Source organism: Rattus rattus, chromosome 1, assembly GCF_011064425.1.
Source record: "Rattus rattus isolate New Zealand chromosome 1, Rrattus_CSIRO_v1, whole genome shotgun sequence".
NCBI classification, from domain to species: Eukaryota; Metazoa; Chordata; class Mammalia; order Rodentia; family Muridae; genus Rattus; species Rattus rattus.
In genome coordinates, this window is record NC_046154.1 from 209,643,773 (window position 1) to 209,662,121 (window position 18,349).

General features: G+C 43.6%; 1 protein-coding gene across 1 annotated transcript in view; it reads right to left on the reverse strand.

The window, feature by feature from the left end:
• The window catches only part of Rgs22 (regulator of G protein signaling 22), a 104,585-nt gene extending 86,446 nt beyond the window's left edge, over positions 1 to 18,139 (reverse strand). The window contains exons 1-2 of the mRNA XM_032885513.1: positions 18,011 to 18,139; positions 7,673 to 7,735 (exon numbers count right to left, since the gene is read on the reverse strand). Of these exons, the coding sequence (XP_032741404.1) occupies positions 7,673 to 7,735; positions 18,011 to 18,139 (192 nt within the window). The remainder of the gene's footprint in view (positions 1 to 7,672; positions 7,736 to 18,010) is intronic.
• Positions 18,140 to 18,349: the final 210 nt, after the last annotated feature.

The following is an 18,349-nucleotide window of genomic DNA, read 5'->3' on the forward strand; positions in this document are numbered from 1 at the left end:
CTGTAATACAGCTGAAGATTATGGATGGTGATTCCCCCAGAAATTCTTTTATTGTTGAGAATAGTTTTGGCTATCCTGGGTTTTTTGTTATGCCAAATGAATTTACAAATTGCTCTATCCATCTGTGAAGAATTGACTTGGGATTTTGATGGGGATTGCATTGAATCTGTAGATTGCTTTTGGCAACATGGCCATTTTTACTATATTAATCCTGCCAATCCATGAGCATTGGAGACCTTTCCATCTTCTGAGGTTTTCTTCAATGTCTTTCTTCAGACACTTGAAGCTCTTGTCATACAGATCTTTCACTTGCTTGGTTAGAGTCAAACTGAGGTATTTTATACTGTTTGTGACTATTATGAAGGGTGTTATTTCCCTAATATCAGCCTATTTATCATTTGACTAGAAGAAGGCTATTGATTTGTTTGAGTTAACTTTATACCCAGCCACTTTGAAAGTTGTTTATCAGCTATAGGAGTTCTCCGGTGGAATTTTTAGGGTCACTTAAGTATACTATCATGTCATCTGCAAATAGTGATATTTTGACTTCTTCCTTTCCAATTTGTATCCCTTTGACCTCTTTTTGTTGTTTAATTGCTCTGGCTAGGACTTCGAGTACTATATTGAATAAGTAGGGAGAGAGAGGGCAGCCTTGTCTAGTCCCTGATTTTAGTGGGATTGCTGCAAGTTTCTCTCCATAGTTTGATGTTGGCTACTGGTTTGCTGTAATTGCTTTTACTATGTTTAGGTATGGGCCTTGAATTCCTGATCTTTCTAAGACTTTTAACATGAAGGAGTGTTGAATTTTGTCAAATGGTTTCTCAGCATCTAATGAGATGATCATGTGGTTTTCCCCCCTTTGAGTTTGTTTACATAGTGGATTACATTGATGAATTTGGGTGTATTGAAGCATCCCTGTTTCCATGGGATGAAGCCTACTTGATCATGATGGATAATGGTTTTGATGTGTTCTTGGATTCGGTTTGTGAGAATTTTATTGAGTATTTTTGCATCAATATTCATAAGGGAAATTGCTCTGAAGTTCTCTTTGTTGGGTCTTTGTGTGGTTTAGGTAGAAGCATAATTGTGGCTTCATAGAAGGAATTGGGTAGTGTTCCTTCTGTTTCAATTTTGTGGAATAGTTTGGACAGTATTGGTATAAGGTCTTCTATGCATGTCTGATAGAACTTTGCACTAAGCCCATCTGGTCCTGGGCTTTTTTTGGTTTGGAGACTTTTAATGACTGCTTCTATTTTCTTTAAGAGTTGTAGAACTGTTGAGATGGTTTATCTGATCCTGATTTAACTTTGGGTCCTGGTGTCTGTCTAGAAAACTGTCCGTTTCCTCCAGATTTTCCAGTTTTGGTCAGTATAGGCTTTTGTAGTAGGATCTGATGATTTTTTAATTTCCTCAGTTTCTGTTATGTTTCCATTTTCTTTTCTGATTTTGTTAATTTGAATACTGTCTCTGTGCCCTCTGGTTAGTCTGGCTAAGGGTTTATCTATCTTGTTGACTTTCTCAAAGAAGCAACTCCTGGTTTTGTTGATGCTTTGTATAGTCCTTTTTGCTTCTACTTGGTTGATTTTAGCCCTAAGTTTGATTATTTCCTGCCATCTACATCTCTTGGGTGTATTTGCTTCTTTTTGTTCTAGAGCTTTTAGATGTGCTGTCAAACTGCTAGTGTATGCTCTCTCTTGTTTCTTTTTTGGAGTTACTCAGAGCTATGAGTTTTCCTCTTAGCACGGTTTTCATTGTGTCCCATAAGTTTGGGTATGTTGTGCCTTCATTTTCATTAAATTCTTAAAAGTCTTTAATTTCTTTATTTCTTCCTTGACCAAGTTATCATTGAGTAGAGCATTGTTCAGCTTCCATGTGTATGTGGGCTTTCTGTCATTTTTGTTGTTATTGAAGACCAGCCTTAGTCCATGGTGATCTGATAGGATGCATGGGATTATTTCTATCTTCTTGTATCCATGAAGGCCTGTTTTGTGACTATATGGTCAGTTTTGGAGAAAGTACCATGAGGTGCTGAGAAAAGTTATATTCTTTTGTTTTAGTATGAAATGTTCTATAGATATGTTAAATCCATTTGGTTCATAACTTGTTAGTTTCTCTGTGTCTCCACTTAGTTTCTGTTTCCGTGATCTGCCCATTGATGAGAGTGGGGTGTTGAAGTCTCTCACTATTACTGTGTGAGGTGTAGTGTGTGCTTTGAGCTTTAGTAAAGTTTCTTTTATGGATGTGGGTACCCTTACATTTGGAGCATACAAATTTCAGAATTGAGAGTTCATCTTGGCAGATTTTTCCTTTGACAAGTATAATGTGTCCGCCTTATCTTTTTTGATAACTTTTGGTTGAAAGTCAACTTTAAGGGGTTGGGGATTTAGCTCAGTGGTAGAGCGCTTGCCTAGGAAGCACGAGGCCCTGGGTTCGGTCCCCAGCTCCGAAAAAAAAAAAAGAAAGTCAACTTTATTTGATATTAGAATGGCTACTCCAGCTTGTTTCTTAGGACCATTTGCTTGGAAACTTTTTCCCCAGCCTTTTACTCTAAAGAAGAATCTGTCATTGTCACTGAGGTGCATTTCCAGTATGCAGCAAAATGCTGGGTCCTGCTTACATATCCAGTCTGTTAGCCTATGTCTTTTTATGGGGAATTGAGTCCATTGATATTTAGAGATATTAGGGACCAATGACTATTGTTTCCTACTAATTTTGTTGTTAGAAGTGGGATTATGTTTGTGTGGCTGTCTTCTTTTGGATTAGATGAAAGATTACTTTCTTGCTTTTTCTAGGGTGTAGTTTCCCTCCTTGTGTTGGAGTTTTCCATCTATTATCCTTTGTAGGGCTGGATATGTAGAAAAATATTGTGTAAATTTGGTTTTGTCATGAAATATCTTGGTTTCTCCATCTATGGTAATTGAGAGTTTTGCTGGATACAGTAACCTGGGCTGGCATTTGTGTTCTCTTAGGGTCTGTATGACACCTGCCCAGGATCTTTCATAGTCTCTGGTGAGAAGTCTGGTGTGATTCTGATAGGTCTGCCTTTATACTTGACCTTTTTCTCTCACTGCTTTTAATATTCTTTCTTTGTTTTGTGCACTTGGTGTCTTGACTATTACGTTATGGGAGGAGTTTCTTTTCTGGTTCATTCTATGTTGAGTTCTGTGTGCTTCTTGTATGTTTATGGGCATCTCTTCAGGTTAGGATAGTTTTCTTCTAGAATTTGTTGAAGATATTTACTGGCCCTTTGAGTTGGGAGTCTTCACTCTCTTTTATACCTATTATCCTTACGTTTGATCTTCTCATTGTGTCCTGGATTTCCTGTATGTTTTGGGTTAGGAGCTTTGTACTTCTTGCATTTTCTTTGACCATTGTGTCAATGTTTTCTGTGGTATCTTCTGCCCCTGAGATTCTCTCTTAAATCTCCTGTATTCTGTTGGGTCTATGACTCCTGATCTCTTTCCTAGGTTTTCTATCTCCAGTGTTGTCTCCCTTTGTGATTTCTTTATTTTCCATTTTTAGATCCTGGATGGTTTTGTTCAATTCCTTCACCTGATTGGTTGTGTTTTCCTGTAATTCTTTAAAGGATTTTTGTGTTTCCTCTTTAAGGGCTTCTACCTGTTTACCTGTGTTCTCCTGTATTTCTTTAAGGAAGTTATTTATGTCCTTCTTAAAGTCATCTAACATCATCATGAGATGTGATTTTAATTCAGAATCTTGCTTTTCTGGTGTGTTGGGGTATCCTGGACTTGCTGTGGTGAGAGAACTGGGTTCTGAAGATGCCAAGTGGCTTTGGTTGCTGTTGCTTAGGTTCTTATACCTGCTTCTTGCCATCTGGTTATCTCTGGTGTTAGCCGGTCTTACTGTCTCTGACAGTGGCTTGACCCTCCTGTAAGTCTGTGTGTCAGCACTCCTGGGAGATCAGCTCTCTCCCAGAAGGATTTGAGTAAAGAGAGCTGAGGCTCAAGGTCAGCTCTGGGCATATACCGAAACTGAAGGATCACATCCCAGACTGCTTCTCGGCTCCTGCATACAGAGGGCTCCAGTCAGGTTCCTCGGGGCAGAAGTGGTGCTCTCACCCACGCTCCCAGGTGTGTCAGCACTCTTGGGAGATCAGCTCTCCCCTAGTGGGATCCAGGCACAGAGGACTGTGGCACAGGCTCAGCTCCAGGCACGGACCCAATCACTACTTTTAAAACTGCCCTACAAGCTTGCCTACAGACTGATCACATGAAGGCATCTCCTTAATTGAGGTTCCTCCTCTCAGATGACCTTATCTTGTATTTAGTTGACATAAAACCAGCTGGCACCCTTGGCATATTCATTTTTAAGAAAAACAGAAGACTGGTTAAGCTGGAAAAGACATAGGATGAAAAAGGAGAGGAAACAAAGATCAGGAGGTAGAAAGACCAAATCATACTGGCATTGGGGTTTTAATCCTGGTTAATGGGAAACCATGAGCACTGTTAAAAGCAGAGTGGGAAGAAACATGATTGAATTTGTTATTTTGTAATACTTTATTGAAACCATAATACACAATATTTACAGGTGCCTAAAATACCAGTACCTGATCCAAAGAGAGAGAGCTTGGCTTGGCACACTTCCTCTTGGTAACATGTTGGCTTCTGATTCTCAGAACCCAAGCATTACTAATGGTCTAGAACTCGCCAGGACCTCGACTTGGGAATCCACCATTCCTTCTCCTTCCTGTCTTCAAATTCTCTTTGAAAATGTGTGACAGGTCTTTCCGGTTGTAGCGTGAAGAACCATCAATTGACAGGCTGGTTGCATGGTACAAAACATGCAAACAGAGCTAGAGAAATGAAGATCTGGGGGTGGAAAGGCTGAAGGAATTAGAAAAAAAAGTGAAGCAGAGCCCAGGCAGGTCACTGCACTGGATCCACCAAGGGCCGACCTGTGTGTGTGTGTGCATGCATGCGTGCACTCACAGGTACATACTAGGGAATGGAAGTTCGGTGTAGCCTTGCCCAGCATACACAGAGATACATAGTAAGTTCCGGGCCAGCCTGGGACACAGGAGAACACGCCTTAAGAAAAAAGAAGGCGGGGTGCGGGGGAATGGAGCACAGGTACCCTGTTACCACTTGACCTAAGGCTTCAAAGAAAACGCACAAACTGCAGATGCCAATTTTGACTGTATGGCAGGACTGTGGCTCAATATTTCCATAAACTTTATAAAGTTTCTTCTTCCTTTTAAAAAAAAAGACAGTCAAACTATGTAGTTGAGGATGGCCTCAAATTTAGGGCAATCCTTCTTCCTCAGCCTTCCAAGAAGCTGGGATTACAGGCATGAGCGGTCATGCTTGGCTTTGGTTTTCTGTTACTTTTATGTTGATTTCTACAGTTCAATACAGATTTTCTAGATACAGTAGGGGACTCTTTTTCTTCCTGGAGCAAAGAAGCACCAAGACAATCTCAAATGTTAGCACCAAGATATAAATGTTAAGAAAATGAAATTTAAGATTTAAAGTTTGTTGTTGTTACTGTTACTGTTGTTGGTTGGTTGGGACTGGGAATTGAACCTGTGAGCATGTTAGGCAAGCACTGTACCACTGAGCTATACCCTTACACTTTGCCATGGCCATGCCTTCTTTCTTCTTAAGGCGTGGTCTCCTGTGTCCCGGGCAAGCCATGAGATTATTATGTATTTCTGTATATGCTGGACAAGGCTACCCCAGACTTTCCCAAATTTTACAAAATGCACTTCTTTGGGAAGAACAGAGATTTGAAGAGCCTGAGGTCATGGAAAGATTATATAATCTGGAAAAGCAGAATTCTGGCAATTTTGTGTTGCTACTGGTGGGTTATATAACAGGAGTAGATGGTGAGCTCTGGAAAGAGAGCCAAGGAGAATGGCCTGAGGATCCCCTGGGAATGTTTGAGAGCTGCCCCGTCTGTTTCTGGAAAGGGAAAAGATATCTGGGCAGCTTGGACTAACTTTCCTGCTGGTTCCACTGTCCCTAGTTGTGTCAAATCAAGAAGAGAGCACGAAACTACTTTGAGAGAAGAGAAATTCACAAAACAAGCACTCCCACATGGGTTGATCCTTGGTACAGACCGCAAAAGAACATGATACTCGGCTTTCTCCTTAAAAGACAGTGTGAGCCGCTAGGCTTTAGCGCAGCAACAGTTTAGGTCCACTGTTCACAATTATTTGTTTCTTCTCTATACTCCAAATCCTTTCTAGTTAACAAAAGTTTCGTCTGCCTGCTTGGTCTTTTTGAGACAAGGTCTCATTTAGCTAAGGATGGCTTTGAACTTCTGATCCTACTGATCTCACCACCCAAATGCTGGCACATTACAGCATGCACCAGCACCATGGGCGGGGTGAGCACTCTATCAGCTGAGCTCTGTATCCAGCCCTTTCCTTGTTAAAATGTTAATAGAAGAAGATGTCATGCTTTTCTGAACCTTATGGAGAAAGCTTCTTAGCTAACGTCCTTTGCCGAGCCATTCCCCACCTATCTTACTTCTACAGGACACCATAAACCATTTCAGGAACTCTCGCTTTATGCTTCTCAAATCTCGTAATACCTCCCCTGTAAATCATTGCTATTGAACTCAAACTCTATTAACTGGCATCCAGCTATGTGTCCTGAATCTTATTTTCTACTAATATAAACTCTAGTTGCCTTAAATACAAATTCTACTTTAATACATTCCCAAGAGGATAACAACAATAGCCTAGAGTTTAGAAAAAAGAAGTCTAATATGCTGCCAAATGCAACTGGCCAGGACGTCGTACAGGTGCCTTTTGCTACTCAGAGAAACACCAGCTTTTTTCAGTAAGAATATTTCTAAGTAGGACTCAAATCCAAATATGTGAGTATAAAGAGAGATAAATTGAGCAAATTTTCTTAATCTTTATTTTTATTTATTTTTCTTCTTCCTTCCTTTCTTTTTTTTTGGGGGGGGGAGGGGAATCATTCTATAGCCCATGCTGGCATTTAATTATGTCAATTCTCCTGCCTCAGGTTTTAAAGTGTTGAGATTAGAGTTGTTAGAGGTGTGATTAACCACACATCCACAGTTTACTTTAATTGACCTTCATTTTTATCATTTTAACCTTGAGACCAGGTCTCACTATGTAACTCTGGCTGGTCGGGGACTTTCAGTGTAGGCCAGGCTGGCTTTGCACTCAGAGATCCACCTGCCTCTGCCTCCTGAATGCTGGCATTAAAGCATATGCCACCTCATCGAGCCTTTAGTTGATCTAAGAAAATATTATATTTGATAAATACGTCTGATAAATAGTCCAGTGGTTAAAATATTTTGTTTTGGGGCTGGTGAGGTGGCTCCATGGATAAAGGGATCAGCTGCTCAAACCTGACAGCTTGAGTTCCACGTAAGCTAGAGAGAGAGAACTCCACAGTGTTGTCCTCTAACATTCCCACATCTGTACCATGGTGTGAATACACACAGTCATGCATGGTGGCATGTATGCATGCACTCGTACATACACACATACAGCATGCAATCACTCACACACACATGCATGTACACACTCATACTGCATTCAGTCATACATACACACACATGTACACACACATACTGCATGTGCTCACACATACACACACACATGTACACACACATACTAATAATGCTTAAATACTTTAATAATATATCCAATAGTACATCATAATGTACTCACAGGAAGACTTAAGAACTCATTAAAGTAGTCCACAAGGAAGTTGTCTGTTGCCAAGTAATTTTCCTGCAAAAACACAAAAACACATTATGGCCATGTTTTGCGCATGTCTATATTACCATAGCGTAGATCTTTGAGACCTTTTAAGTCAGGTACACACTGAACTCTCACTATAAACCTAACACAGTCCCTGGAAGGGACAGGAAAATGGACAACAACATGAACTGAGCACTCAGGGGGCACGGGATTGAGAGTTCAAAGCCAGTCCCAGCTGTGGAATGAGTTTAAAGTAAACTGGACAACCTGAGACCTTGCCCCAACCACCACCACCATCCTTAACAAAAAAGAAACTAGATTGGAATATTCTCTCAGAAGACCTTGCTACTGCAGCCAGGGAGCGCACAGAACGTGAAGCGTGTACTACCGCATAGAATAGAGTCTCAGCAAATACACGTGCCACACGGCTTTCCCAGGCTTCGGAATATGCACTCGTAGACCAGAAGCAGAAGGTATACACGATGCACTAACAGGTCAAAAGCTTTCCCAAAACCTGATGGATATAATCCCCATAACTCTGCAGAGAGAGAATCGACTTCATGGAGTTGTCCTCTGACTCCCACATGTGCACATGGTGTGCACGCACACGCACACACACGCACACACACACACGCACACACACACGCACACACACACACACACACAAATGAATAATACAGATTTAAAGTAAAAAAGAACTAAGGAAGATTTGTTAAAGACAGTAACAAGAATTTTGAGTTAAAACAAAATTAATCGTGTGGCATCCTTCGCTGCCCAGCAGAAATGGCAAGCTAAGCATACTGTCCAGTTTCCTGTCTGTAAGCCAGGGGTTCAGTTTTCAGGGTCAAGCTCCTGCTTGACTTTGAACACAGACTCTTTTGCCAATGCATATGTTCTGAGCACAGATTGTGTGTGTGTGTGTGTGTGTGTGTGTGTGTGTGTGTTTCTGTAACTGTCTCTTCCACCAACAGAGCCACTTTTAAAATTGGCAAAATCAAATGAGCACTGCCAAGAACAACACTGCTCTCGCAATCATCAAACACCTTGCTCTATTAGTCAGTGTTTCCATTGTGTCCAGAGCACATCATGGCTCACTCAGCTGAACAGTACATGTGGTTATTTTATTATTCATAATTATATTTCAATTTTGCAAATCTAACACGAAAGTTGAAACATGACACAATGCTATTATTTCCATATGGCTGATAATTTTCTTTTTATTACTAGCCAATTTTTAAAAATTAGTGAAGTAGTGGCTGGAGAGATAGCTCAGTTGGTAAAGGGCTTGCTGTGCAAGCATTCCTCAGATTTGACTCCAATCCCCAGTGCTCACATAGGAAGCTGGGTGTGGTGGTGTGTACTTGTAATACCAAGCCTGGGGAGGCAGGGATGGGAGGAGCCCTGGGGCTCTCTGGCCAGCCCACCGAGCCTAATCAGCAAGAGACCCAGCCAAAGAAGGAGGGGGGAGGAGGAGGAAGGGAGGATGGGAAGAGGGGGAAAAGGGGAGGAGAGGGGAGGAGGGAAGGAGAGGAGAGGAGGGGAGGGGGGAGGAGAGAAAAGCAAAAGCAAAAAAACAGTGGCTAGGCTCCTGAGGAACACCACCAAGGTCTACACTCACGTATCTACACAGGCATGTGTGCACGTACACATATACACCAAAAAGGAAGAGGAAGAAGAAAGGAGGAAGAGAAGGAGGAAGAGGAAGAAGAAAAGGATTTGTTTTGGTAACTTTAGGTAACTGCAGAGTCTGAAGAAACTTATAAATAAATCTAGCTTCAAGATTCAAGATGCACATCAAGGAATTTACTAGAAATCTCAACCCAGGGTTCAGTCTGCTCAGACCCCAGGTGTCTCAAGCAGATGAGCTCACAGGCTCGTTTCCCACCGCCAGCTCAGCCTGCTTTCTTACAGCACCCAGGACCTCCAGGCCAGGGATGGCCCCATACACAGTTAACTGCACCTCCTTCAGCATTCATCAGCTAAGGTGTGGGACATCGGTGGGCAGTGTCCCACAGGCCGGCTTACAGGCCCGGCTGATGCTGGCTGGCATTTTCTCAGTTGAGAGTCCTCTCCTGAGATGACTCTAGCTTATGTCAAGTTGACAAAAATGCTAGCCAGAAAAATAACATTTCAGCTTATCAAGCTTCTGAACTTATTTAGGGAAGCACCAAGTTAACTCTTAAGAAACATATCCTGACTCAATCAGTAATTTTTAGTTCACCCAGGTAGAAGGCATTTGTGTCACAATCAGAGTAGCCAAACCTGTGTGGAGTTGGTAAATCCAAAGTGAAGTGATTTGAAACAGCAGCTATGTCTTTCAGATGAAATTTATTTTATTAAATTCTGTAAGTAATTTTTAAAGTAACCAAATTTTATAATACCAAGCCACAGGATTATGAATCTGTGAATAAAAATGTATATTTATATTAATTTTACAAATTAATGTAACTGTGTTATCTTAATAAATATATTAATAGCTGTAGGGTATAAAATTCCTTGTTACTTTTTCTAAAATATGCATTTCATTTTTATCGTTAGTGGATAACTCTATGTATTGCAGAGAGCCTGGTGGACCAGCAATTCTTAGATAACCCTCAGGCTCACAAACTCACCTCAGCTCAGTGGTTCTCAGCCTTCCTAATGCTGCAACCCTTTAACACAGTTTCTCCTGTAGTGGTAACCCCCAACCTTAAAATTATTTTGTTGCTACATTATAACTGAATGTTGCTACTGTTAACAAATTGGAATGTAAATATATGTTTCCCGATGGTCTTGAGGGACCCCTGTAAAAGGGTCCTTCAATCTCCCAAAGGGGCCCACAGGTTGAGAACCACTGCCCTAGGTGCTTCTGGTTCCGAGTCTGTCGCGGTGTGTGATGAAACACCTGCTTTGTTTTCATTTTCATAATCCATCTCAGACATGAACTTTTCCTGAAATACACGAAGAGTAAATCACTAAAAAAGAAACCAAAGGCCATCCAGTGTGGTCCCAGCTCTCATTGCTAAACTCTCCAGTTATAAACACATCTACAAGTTGACATAACATTTCTAAGTGTCTCCTCTTGGCTGCCGAGCTCCTCTTGTATCCCGGGGACACTGGTGGCCTGCCTTTACTCCATGGTGAAGGGGTACTGTGGCACAATCACGTGTCATAGAGACAACCATAGAAACCTAAAAGTACTCAAATACATCAAAATAGGCATTTCTTTTGGGAAGCTCTAGCTTAGCTTTTATTGATATTAAGTACTGACAATTATGTTGATTGGGAGCAGCCAAGACAGGTGAAGTGAGTGTAGCCTACAAGTGCTACCTGCTGTGGCCTTAGTGCATTTCAGCAGGAAGTGAATTCACACTTACTCCAAGGCAAGTGCCGTGTGTGTGTGTGTGTGTGTCTGTGTGTCTGTGTGTATGTGTGTGTGTCTTTTTCTGAGACTGAACATAGAATCTTGTGCTGGGAGCACGAATTCTACCACAAGTTGCATCTCTAGCCCTAAACCAATGAAGACCTGAGAAGCTATTTACTTCCAAAGCCCTTGAATTATATAAGAAAAAAAACCCTAATCTTTAATCTCGTTTAGTAGCTCTGCTTTTCTCATTAAATTTCCATAATCCAATTATTTGAACATTTTTTAATTAATTAAATGTCTTAATTCAGATTGGTATCTTCCGAATACCAGACAAACTGTTGATTAAAGGAACTATCAACAACAACAATAAGTTGTTCTGTTTCCCCATTACGTCATCCACAGGTGCAACGTCATGCCCAGGTGACGGGAGGGGCCTCTTTTAGCGCTTAGTACTCTTGAAACCTGGCTTCCGGTGTCCTACAGGCGAGCCTCCTGTGAGACTTAAGTCAGCCAGTCTGTTCACCTTCGGTCCAGACTTAAAAGTTTCTTACAGGAGGAGGGGTGGGGTGAATAGTCTGCGCATGCGTGCCAGCGATGGCCGCTGCTGCTGATGGAAGTAATCAATTGTGCTACGTTCTCGAGGCAGCATTCGTCACGACTGTTTTTACATAGTGTGAAAGCTGGAGGTCACAGCTTTCACCTCCAGGTGTTCATTCTGCTACTGTGTGGGTTCTAGGAATCAATGCACATTGTCAGTCTTAGCAGCAAGCCCCCGCTGAGCCATCTCACTGGTCCTCAGTACAATGCCTTCCTCCCCATCATTAACTCTAATCTCAAATCACAGCCAGTAGATTTTAATCTATTAAACCCTGACACCCAAGGCTCTCTCCCTGTATAAAAGTCCTTCCAATTCTAATTTTAAAAAGAGAACGGGCTCTCCCTTTCTCCCCTTGTCCACGTGGGGGATGTGGTAGTGTCTCTAAATCTTAACCTCACAATAAACATACACAGGTAACTGTTCTTTCTGCTTCCCTGGAGAGGTTAGTTAGTGTTTCCGTTTATTTTTTCCTGCTGTAATAAAACATGATCAAAAACAACTTAGGAAGGAAAGGCTTTATTTCCGCTCACAGCTCTTCAGTCCATCATGGTGTGCAGTCAGGGCAGGGGCTCAAGACAGGAACCTGGAAGCAGGAACTGGAGCAGAGGCCGAGTATCAATACTGCTGACCAGCTTGCTCCTCCTGACCTACTCCGTTTGCTTTCTCATACACCCCAGAACCACCTGTGCCCAGGGGCGCCACCTACACTGGGCCAGGTCCTTCCACAACAGTTATCCGTCAAGAAAATGCCTCCCCACCTGCCATGCCTACAGGATAATCTCATGGTTTCTCAACCAAGGTTCCTTCTTCCCAGATGACTTGAGCTTGTGTCATATTGGCAAAATTAACAAAAAACTAACCAACACAGTTATCCCTCCAGGCAGAAGGGATGGGGCTTTGGGAACTCTGATGTGTGTCGCAGTACAGGCTACAGTCACTGGCTATCTTGTTTCTGGAGGGTCTAACAATCTACAGTTCCAAAACACTAGAAAATTGATCCCTGTCCTGAGTAAAGGCCTCCATTGGGGTCAGTGACCCCCAAACTGCAACACTTTCCAAAGTCTCTCTGGGATTTGTCTCGGGTTCCAGAAGATGTCCCCACAGTGCTCTGGCTCCTAACTCTGTAATGTCTTCAGGGAAGGGGGGTGAAGGGAGATAGGACCTGAGATTCCTGCATCAAGCCGCCCTGGCCTCCGTGGTTTGCATGTGAGGTCCCCTGTTACCAATCTGAGTGTGCTCTGACTGGCTTGACCCACCATGCTCCATTGGAAAACAAACTCAGCGATTAGTCAGGAGATCATGTAGTCACCTTCCTGGTGACGGGGCCTATGGGGCTTTTGATACATTTAGATAAAGTTGATATTTTTATACTTAAGAAATCTTTTTGTTTACTATAATGACATCCAAGTTATAAAGATATCAAAGTGAATCCAAGAAAGTCAAGCCTTCGTTGAGAACAGACACCAACTCTCACAATTAAGTTGCTGCATATGCGGTTTGAAGCTAGAGTCCCTTTCCACACGTACACTTCTTGAGGACTTCCTACACAACTTCTATATTTACATAATTTCTAATCTCCCTCTCCTGTGACTGCCTCCTGCCCTCTCCTTCCCTTTATGACCATGCCTTGTGGCATTATTTTATTATTATTATTATCACTGTTATTATTGTTATTGTTATTATTGTTATTGTTATTATTATTATTATTTGTTACAACACACAGAGAGATAGCCTACTGAGTCTGTTTTTGTCACTCATGTGTATGTGCTTAGGGTTGGCCATGTGGGGCTGGATAACATGCCAGGGGCTCATCCCTGGAGAAGACGGATCCTCCCCCTCAGCAGTCATTGCTTGCTTGTACCTCTTCATTCCCAACGCCCCACCCTGTTCATGTTGGCATGTCAACTGGTGTTGTCACTAGGCAGGTCTCCTTTAGGTCACCATGTTGTTGAGGTTGGGTTTTCCTAGTACAAACAAGCTACTTTTAAGGAACACAAGTAGAAAACAATCAGGATTTAAACTCACTTACATCCTTAATGTATCTGTCTTACGGTTAAGAATAATAGGAGTCACTCTCACCACCTGACTCGATGTGTATATCACAATGTGTCATAAGACGATCTGAATTCATGCCTCTTGAATCATTTGCATAAATAAAAATATTATCCACAAAGAACATAAAAATATCTAAGTTTTTGTAGCAAAGCTCAACCAAATACCATAAAGACGCTAAGCCCGGTACAGTGGCACACGCCTACACTGCAGTCTCAGCACTTGGCAGGCGGAGGCTGGGGGATAAGGAGCTCAAGGCATCTCATTTACAGAGAGTCAGGGGCCAGCCTAGACTACCTGACACTCCATCTCCAAAATTAAGTAAATAAATGAAAACTGACCCACTGAACCAAGTTCATCATCTGAGTGGCATATTCTATAGATTGTGCTCTGGGGGGGATAAAGGTATGCAGAGACATTTCTGGCCTACAGATTTGTTAGGAAACTTCAAATTTTATACATAAAATGTTTAAATAGCTGGGCATAATGACTCATGCCTCTAACCCAGCATGTGGTAGGTAGAGACAAGAAGATCAGCCTACTATACACCACGCCAAGGAAATGTATAATCTACATAGAGTTCCAAATTCACCAGGTCCACATAACAAGGCCCTGCCCCCAAAACAAGCCTCTCACCTAAAAACAGAAGTTTAAATACACACAATGTCCCTGGCAGACAAGTGGTTAATTCCAAACGAGTTCCCCTATGCTTTGAAAATGAAGCCCCTCCAAGTGGAGAGCTTGAGAACCTTTGGAACACCCACAGTAACGGTGTAGGTCTAGATTACTGAGTGAGAAAATAAGAATAAAATGACTATAAACATAGGAACCCCGAAACACTGCTTCTTAAATGAAATACAAAGTTTTTGTCTGCCACCAGGGTTCCCTCTGATTATGACTCTGTTATCCTTGAGACGCCTCCTCAGGATCCAAGGTAGTTGCTCCTGCTCCAGCGAGAGGAAGAAACCTGGTTACCCTTCCCTTCAGCACTCACACGAACTTTATTTAGAATCTCACTAACCCAGCTTCCAATGTGGCTCGACCAATAGCAAGCCTGTGGTGAAGGGTCAGCTACCTGGCCACTGGAAACATCAGCTTTCCAAAGTAGGGCCCAGCATTCCTTCTCACGGCCTCTCCCCGGCACCCGGCCGCCTGACAGCACTTACCTGCAGGAGAGGCAGGAAAGCCTGGCTTTACTCTGGAGAATAGATTAACTGCCATCTTTTTCTAAGAAGATGTTGTTTATTGATAAAAACACCAGCACTCATTGGAGAACCAAAGCCAAGCATACGTTTGAGGAAGGTCAATTAAGGAGTCAGCCAACACTTGGGTGAGCATGCGAATTTGAGGACCTGGTCACAAACTGGTCTCCATAGGAAGCTGCCCAGTGCCAAGGCAGTCTGCGTGGTGTCGGGTTTGGGAAGGTTTTTGTGGAGATGAGCTGGGCCAGAAGGAATGTGCCACATTGTGAAATGGATGAGGAAGGGTAACCCAGTCAAAACTGACAGCAAGGCAAACAGAGCAGCTTGGCCAGAGCGGAGCATGTGGAAGTGCTTTGCAAGCTCAAAGCAGGATGGATGGAAAACTTATCCTAGAGAACAGGGTTAAGGAAGGCTGAACGTTTGAAGGGCTCCATGGGCCATGAGATAAGTAGCCTCAGTCACAGTTTACTTCTGTGAACTTTGTCCTCCTCGGCTATGAAATGTGGGAAATGGCCACTAGCTCGGAGGGCTGTCTTGGGGTTAAAGGTCAGTCTGTGGCCAGCATTTGGCAGTACTAGCTATTCATCAAGTGTCTTACAGTGGAGTAAGATGGTAACTTTGGAAAGAGTTAACAGCAGTGTGGCAGCCATGGCAAGAATGATGAGCCTCCAGGACAGCCAATGCTCACAGTTTGCATCCGATGCTTTAGACAAAGAAGAACTGGTTAAGAGAAGGGACGTGGAATTGGTATCACTTAAGACTACAGTCAAACTCTGTGCCTGGAGATGAAGCCAGAGCTACAACAGCAGGTCTGAGGATGCAGAGACACACACGGCTAGGGAGGAAGGTTGGGGCAGATCATCAGGGGAGGGAGGAAGGCCCACAGACAACTGAACAGCAGTGTACCAATCACCAAAACACAAGAAAGCAATGGAAAGGCAGAATCAGAGCTGGAGAATGCAGGCGAGGGGTCTGAAGAGGTGACACAGGGCATTGGATATGCAAAAGCATGGAAAGTGTTGTCTGGACACAGACATAGTGCACACATCTGCAATCCACCCAGCACTGGGGAAGCTGAAGCAGCTGGATACAAGGTTTGAAGTTATCCAGGGCTGCAAGTTCCAGGCCAGCACAGGTTAGGTAGTGACGCCCTGAGCAGATGTGGGGATGGTATATGAACTTGGAATTCTCAAGAGATAGGCAAAAGAGCTCACCCACAAACTTCTGGAGAGCAGAGCCCCGAAGGTCAGTACATCGTAGGAGTGGGAAGAGAGAAGCTGGGAAGGGGGGAGAAGACTGGGATTGAGGCCTGGAACACTGCGGGTACCCAAGGAAGCAGGGCAAGTTAAAGGTCTTCAAGCACAATCACTCAAATGTGAAGTGGTGCGCTGCTAGACTGGCCTGTATGGAAAGGAGAAGCTGGATCGGAAGCCCTGCTGCATGAAGCACTTGAGGTGCTGGAATAACTTAAATTCTGCAGTAAGCGGGCCTCTGCCAATGTATGGGAGCACTTCTGAGGTGCTGTGTGTACCTGTGTGTTGGTGTACACACAAGTCTGGAGTTTCTCTTTTCTCTGCCTCTTCCTCCTCCTCCTTCCAGGATCTGCTAACTTATCCCTCTCTCCTATGTTAGCCCCAACTGGACTGTTAACGTTTTGAGACTTAGCCCCAGCATTTAGGACAATACTTTGAATACACAATCACTCATGTTTGTTGAATAAGAAGCCAGAAGTAAATAGGCCAACAAGAGAAGTAAGTGCTGGAGGACATTGGTAAATACTAGAAGTGACTGGAGCCTAGCCTCCGACCATGTAGGAGTAAGAGTCATCTCTACATCTGTCTGTGCCCTGGGGCAAGCTCTTCATGTTTTCGATAGGCTTCATGGAATATTCTCTAAAAACAGCACTCTGCCAAATGACAAATGGATGTGGCAAATATTTAGTACGCTCAATTTCTCCAAGAGTCTGACCTGAGAACAATGCATCGAAGACATTTTAAAACAGTTATAAATGTATTACTTGTTTCTGTTGTTGTTTGTGTTTGTTTTATTTAATTGGTTTTGGTTTTTTGGTTTTGTTATTTATATTATTTGATTGGTGTTTTTTGGAGGGGTTGGTTTTTGGAGGGTTTTTGTTTGTTTTTGGTTTTGTTCTTTGAGACAAGGTCTCTCTATGTAGCCCTGGCTGTCCTGGAACTTACACTGTAGACCAGGCTGGCCTCAAACTCACAGAAATCCTCCTGCCTTTGCCTCTGTCTCCTGAATCCTGGGTTAAAAGCCTGAGTGCTACCATGAGGGGTACCATGAGGGGTGGGGGGATTTTTTTTTTTTAAGAGAGGATCTCACGTAGCCTTGAATTTGCTATGTCACAAAGGATGACCCTGAACTCCCAATCCTTCCACTCCATCTCTAATGCTGGGTTTACAACTGTGAGTCACTTTACTGCTCAACCCCCTTCCTCAATGTCATCTACTAATGTTTACTGCAACCAGGAAGCCATGGAGAAATTACATGAGCTCTTTTACAGGAGACAGCTTTGACCTGAAGAGAATGTAAAAAAGACCTATCCGCTGTCTTGCCACTGTGTCTGTTGCCTGGAATGGCAAAAGGAAAATCACATAGCCTTCCTTCTAGAATCCAACCTTTTCTATTAAAACAAAAGGCCATGGGGGAATCACCAAGTAGCCCATCTAAACTGTACTTACAAATTCTTCTTCTGTAACTTCTGGCGGCTCTGAAAGGAGACAAAACGTTACCTTTTCGTACTCAGATCTTCCTTTTAGACTAAGTGACTTGGCCCTACTGTATATACATCCCGGGTGAGCTCAGTAAAATGTTCATTATCCGCGTATGAATTAGATTTTAAGGTAGGATTCAAGGTGGAGACGGGGAGGAAAGACCTCTGGACTCTGGCTTAGGACCCACTGTGACCCCAGAGCTAACCTAAGGCCCCCAGTTGCAAAGGGAGAGCTTAGCGAGGTGGAGCTAAGGTAATAGGGACCTCCCAGGGGGCTCCTATAAAAGGCAGGAAGAGCCGAGGCAGCGGGCGGAGGCTGGGGAGAGGCGTGGGGCTGGGGTCGAGCAGGGCCTGGGTGCGGGGGCCCACCTACCGGCCGAGAGCCGCCTTTCCGGCATGTTGTCCGGGGGCCCGGCTGCCCGGCCCCGCTGTCTGGGGAGCGACCGCCGCCCCGCGGCGCGCGGCCAAGGAATGCCCGCTCTGTGCTGCCTGCTGTTGCCATAGAGCTGCACAAAGCAGAGGCGCCTGGGCCTGGGGTGGAGGCTGGGGAGCGGCCGTTACTGTGGAGATCGCAAGGCTCTGGGTGGGGAAGGGCGGCTGGTGGGAGGGAGGGGAGCTGGGGGCAATGGGGGTGTGTGTGCAGACCTTCCCACGGGGAAGGACCGCAGAGCCAGGCCCCAGTCCCCTTAGTACTGGTCAGACGCCTGCGGCC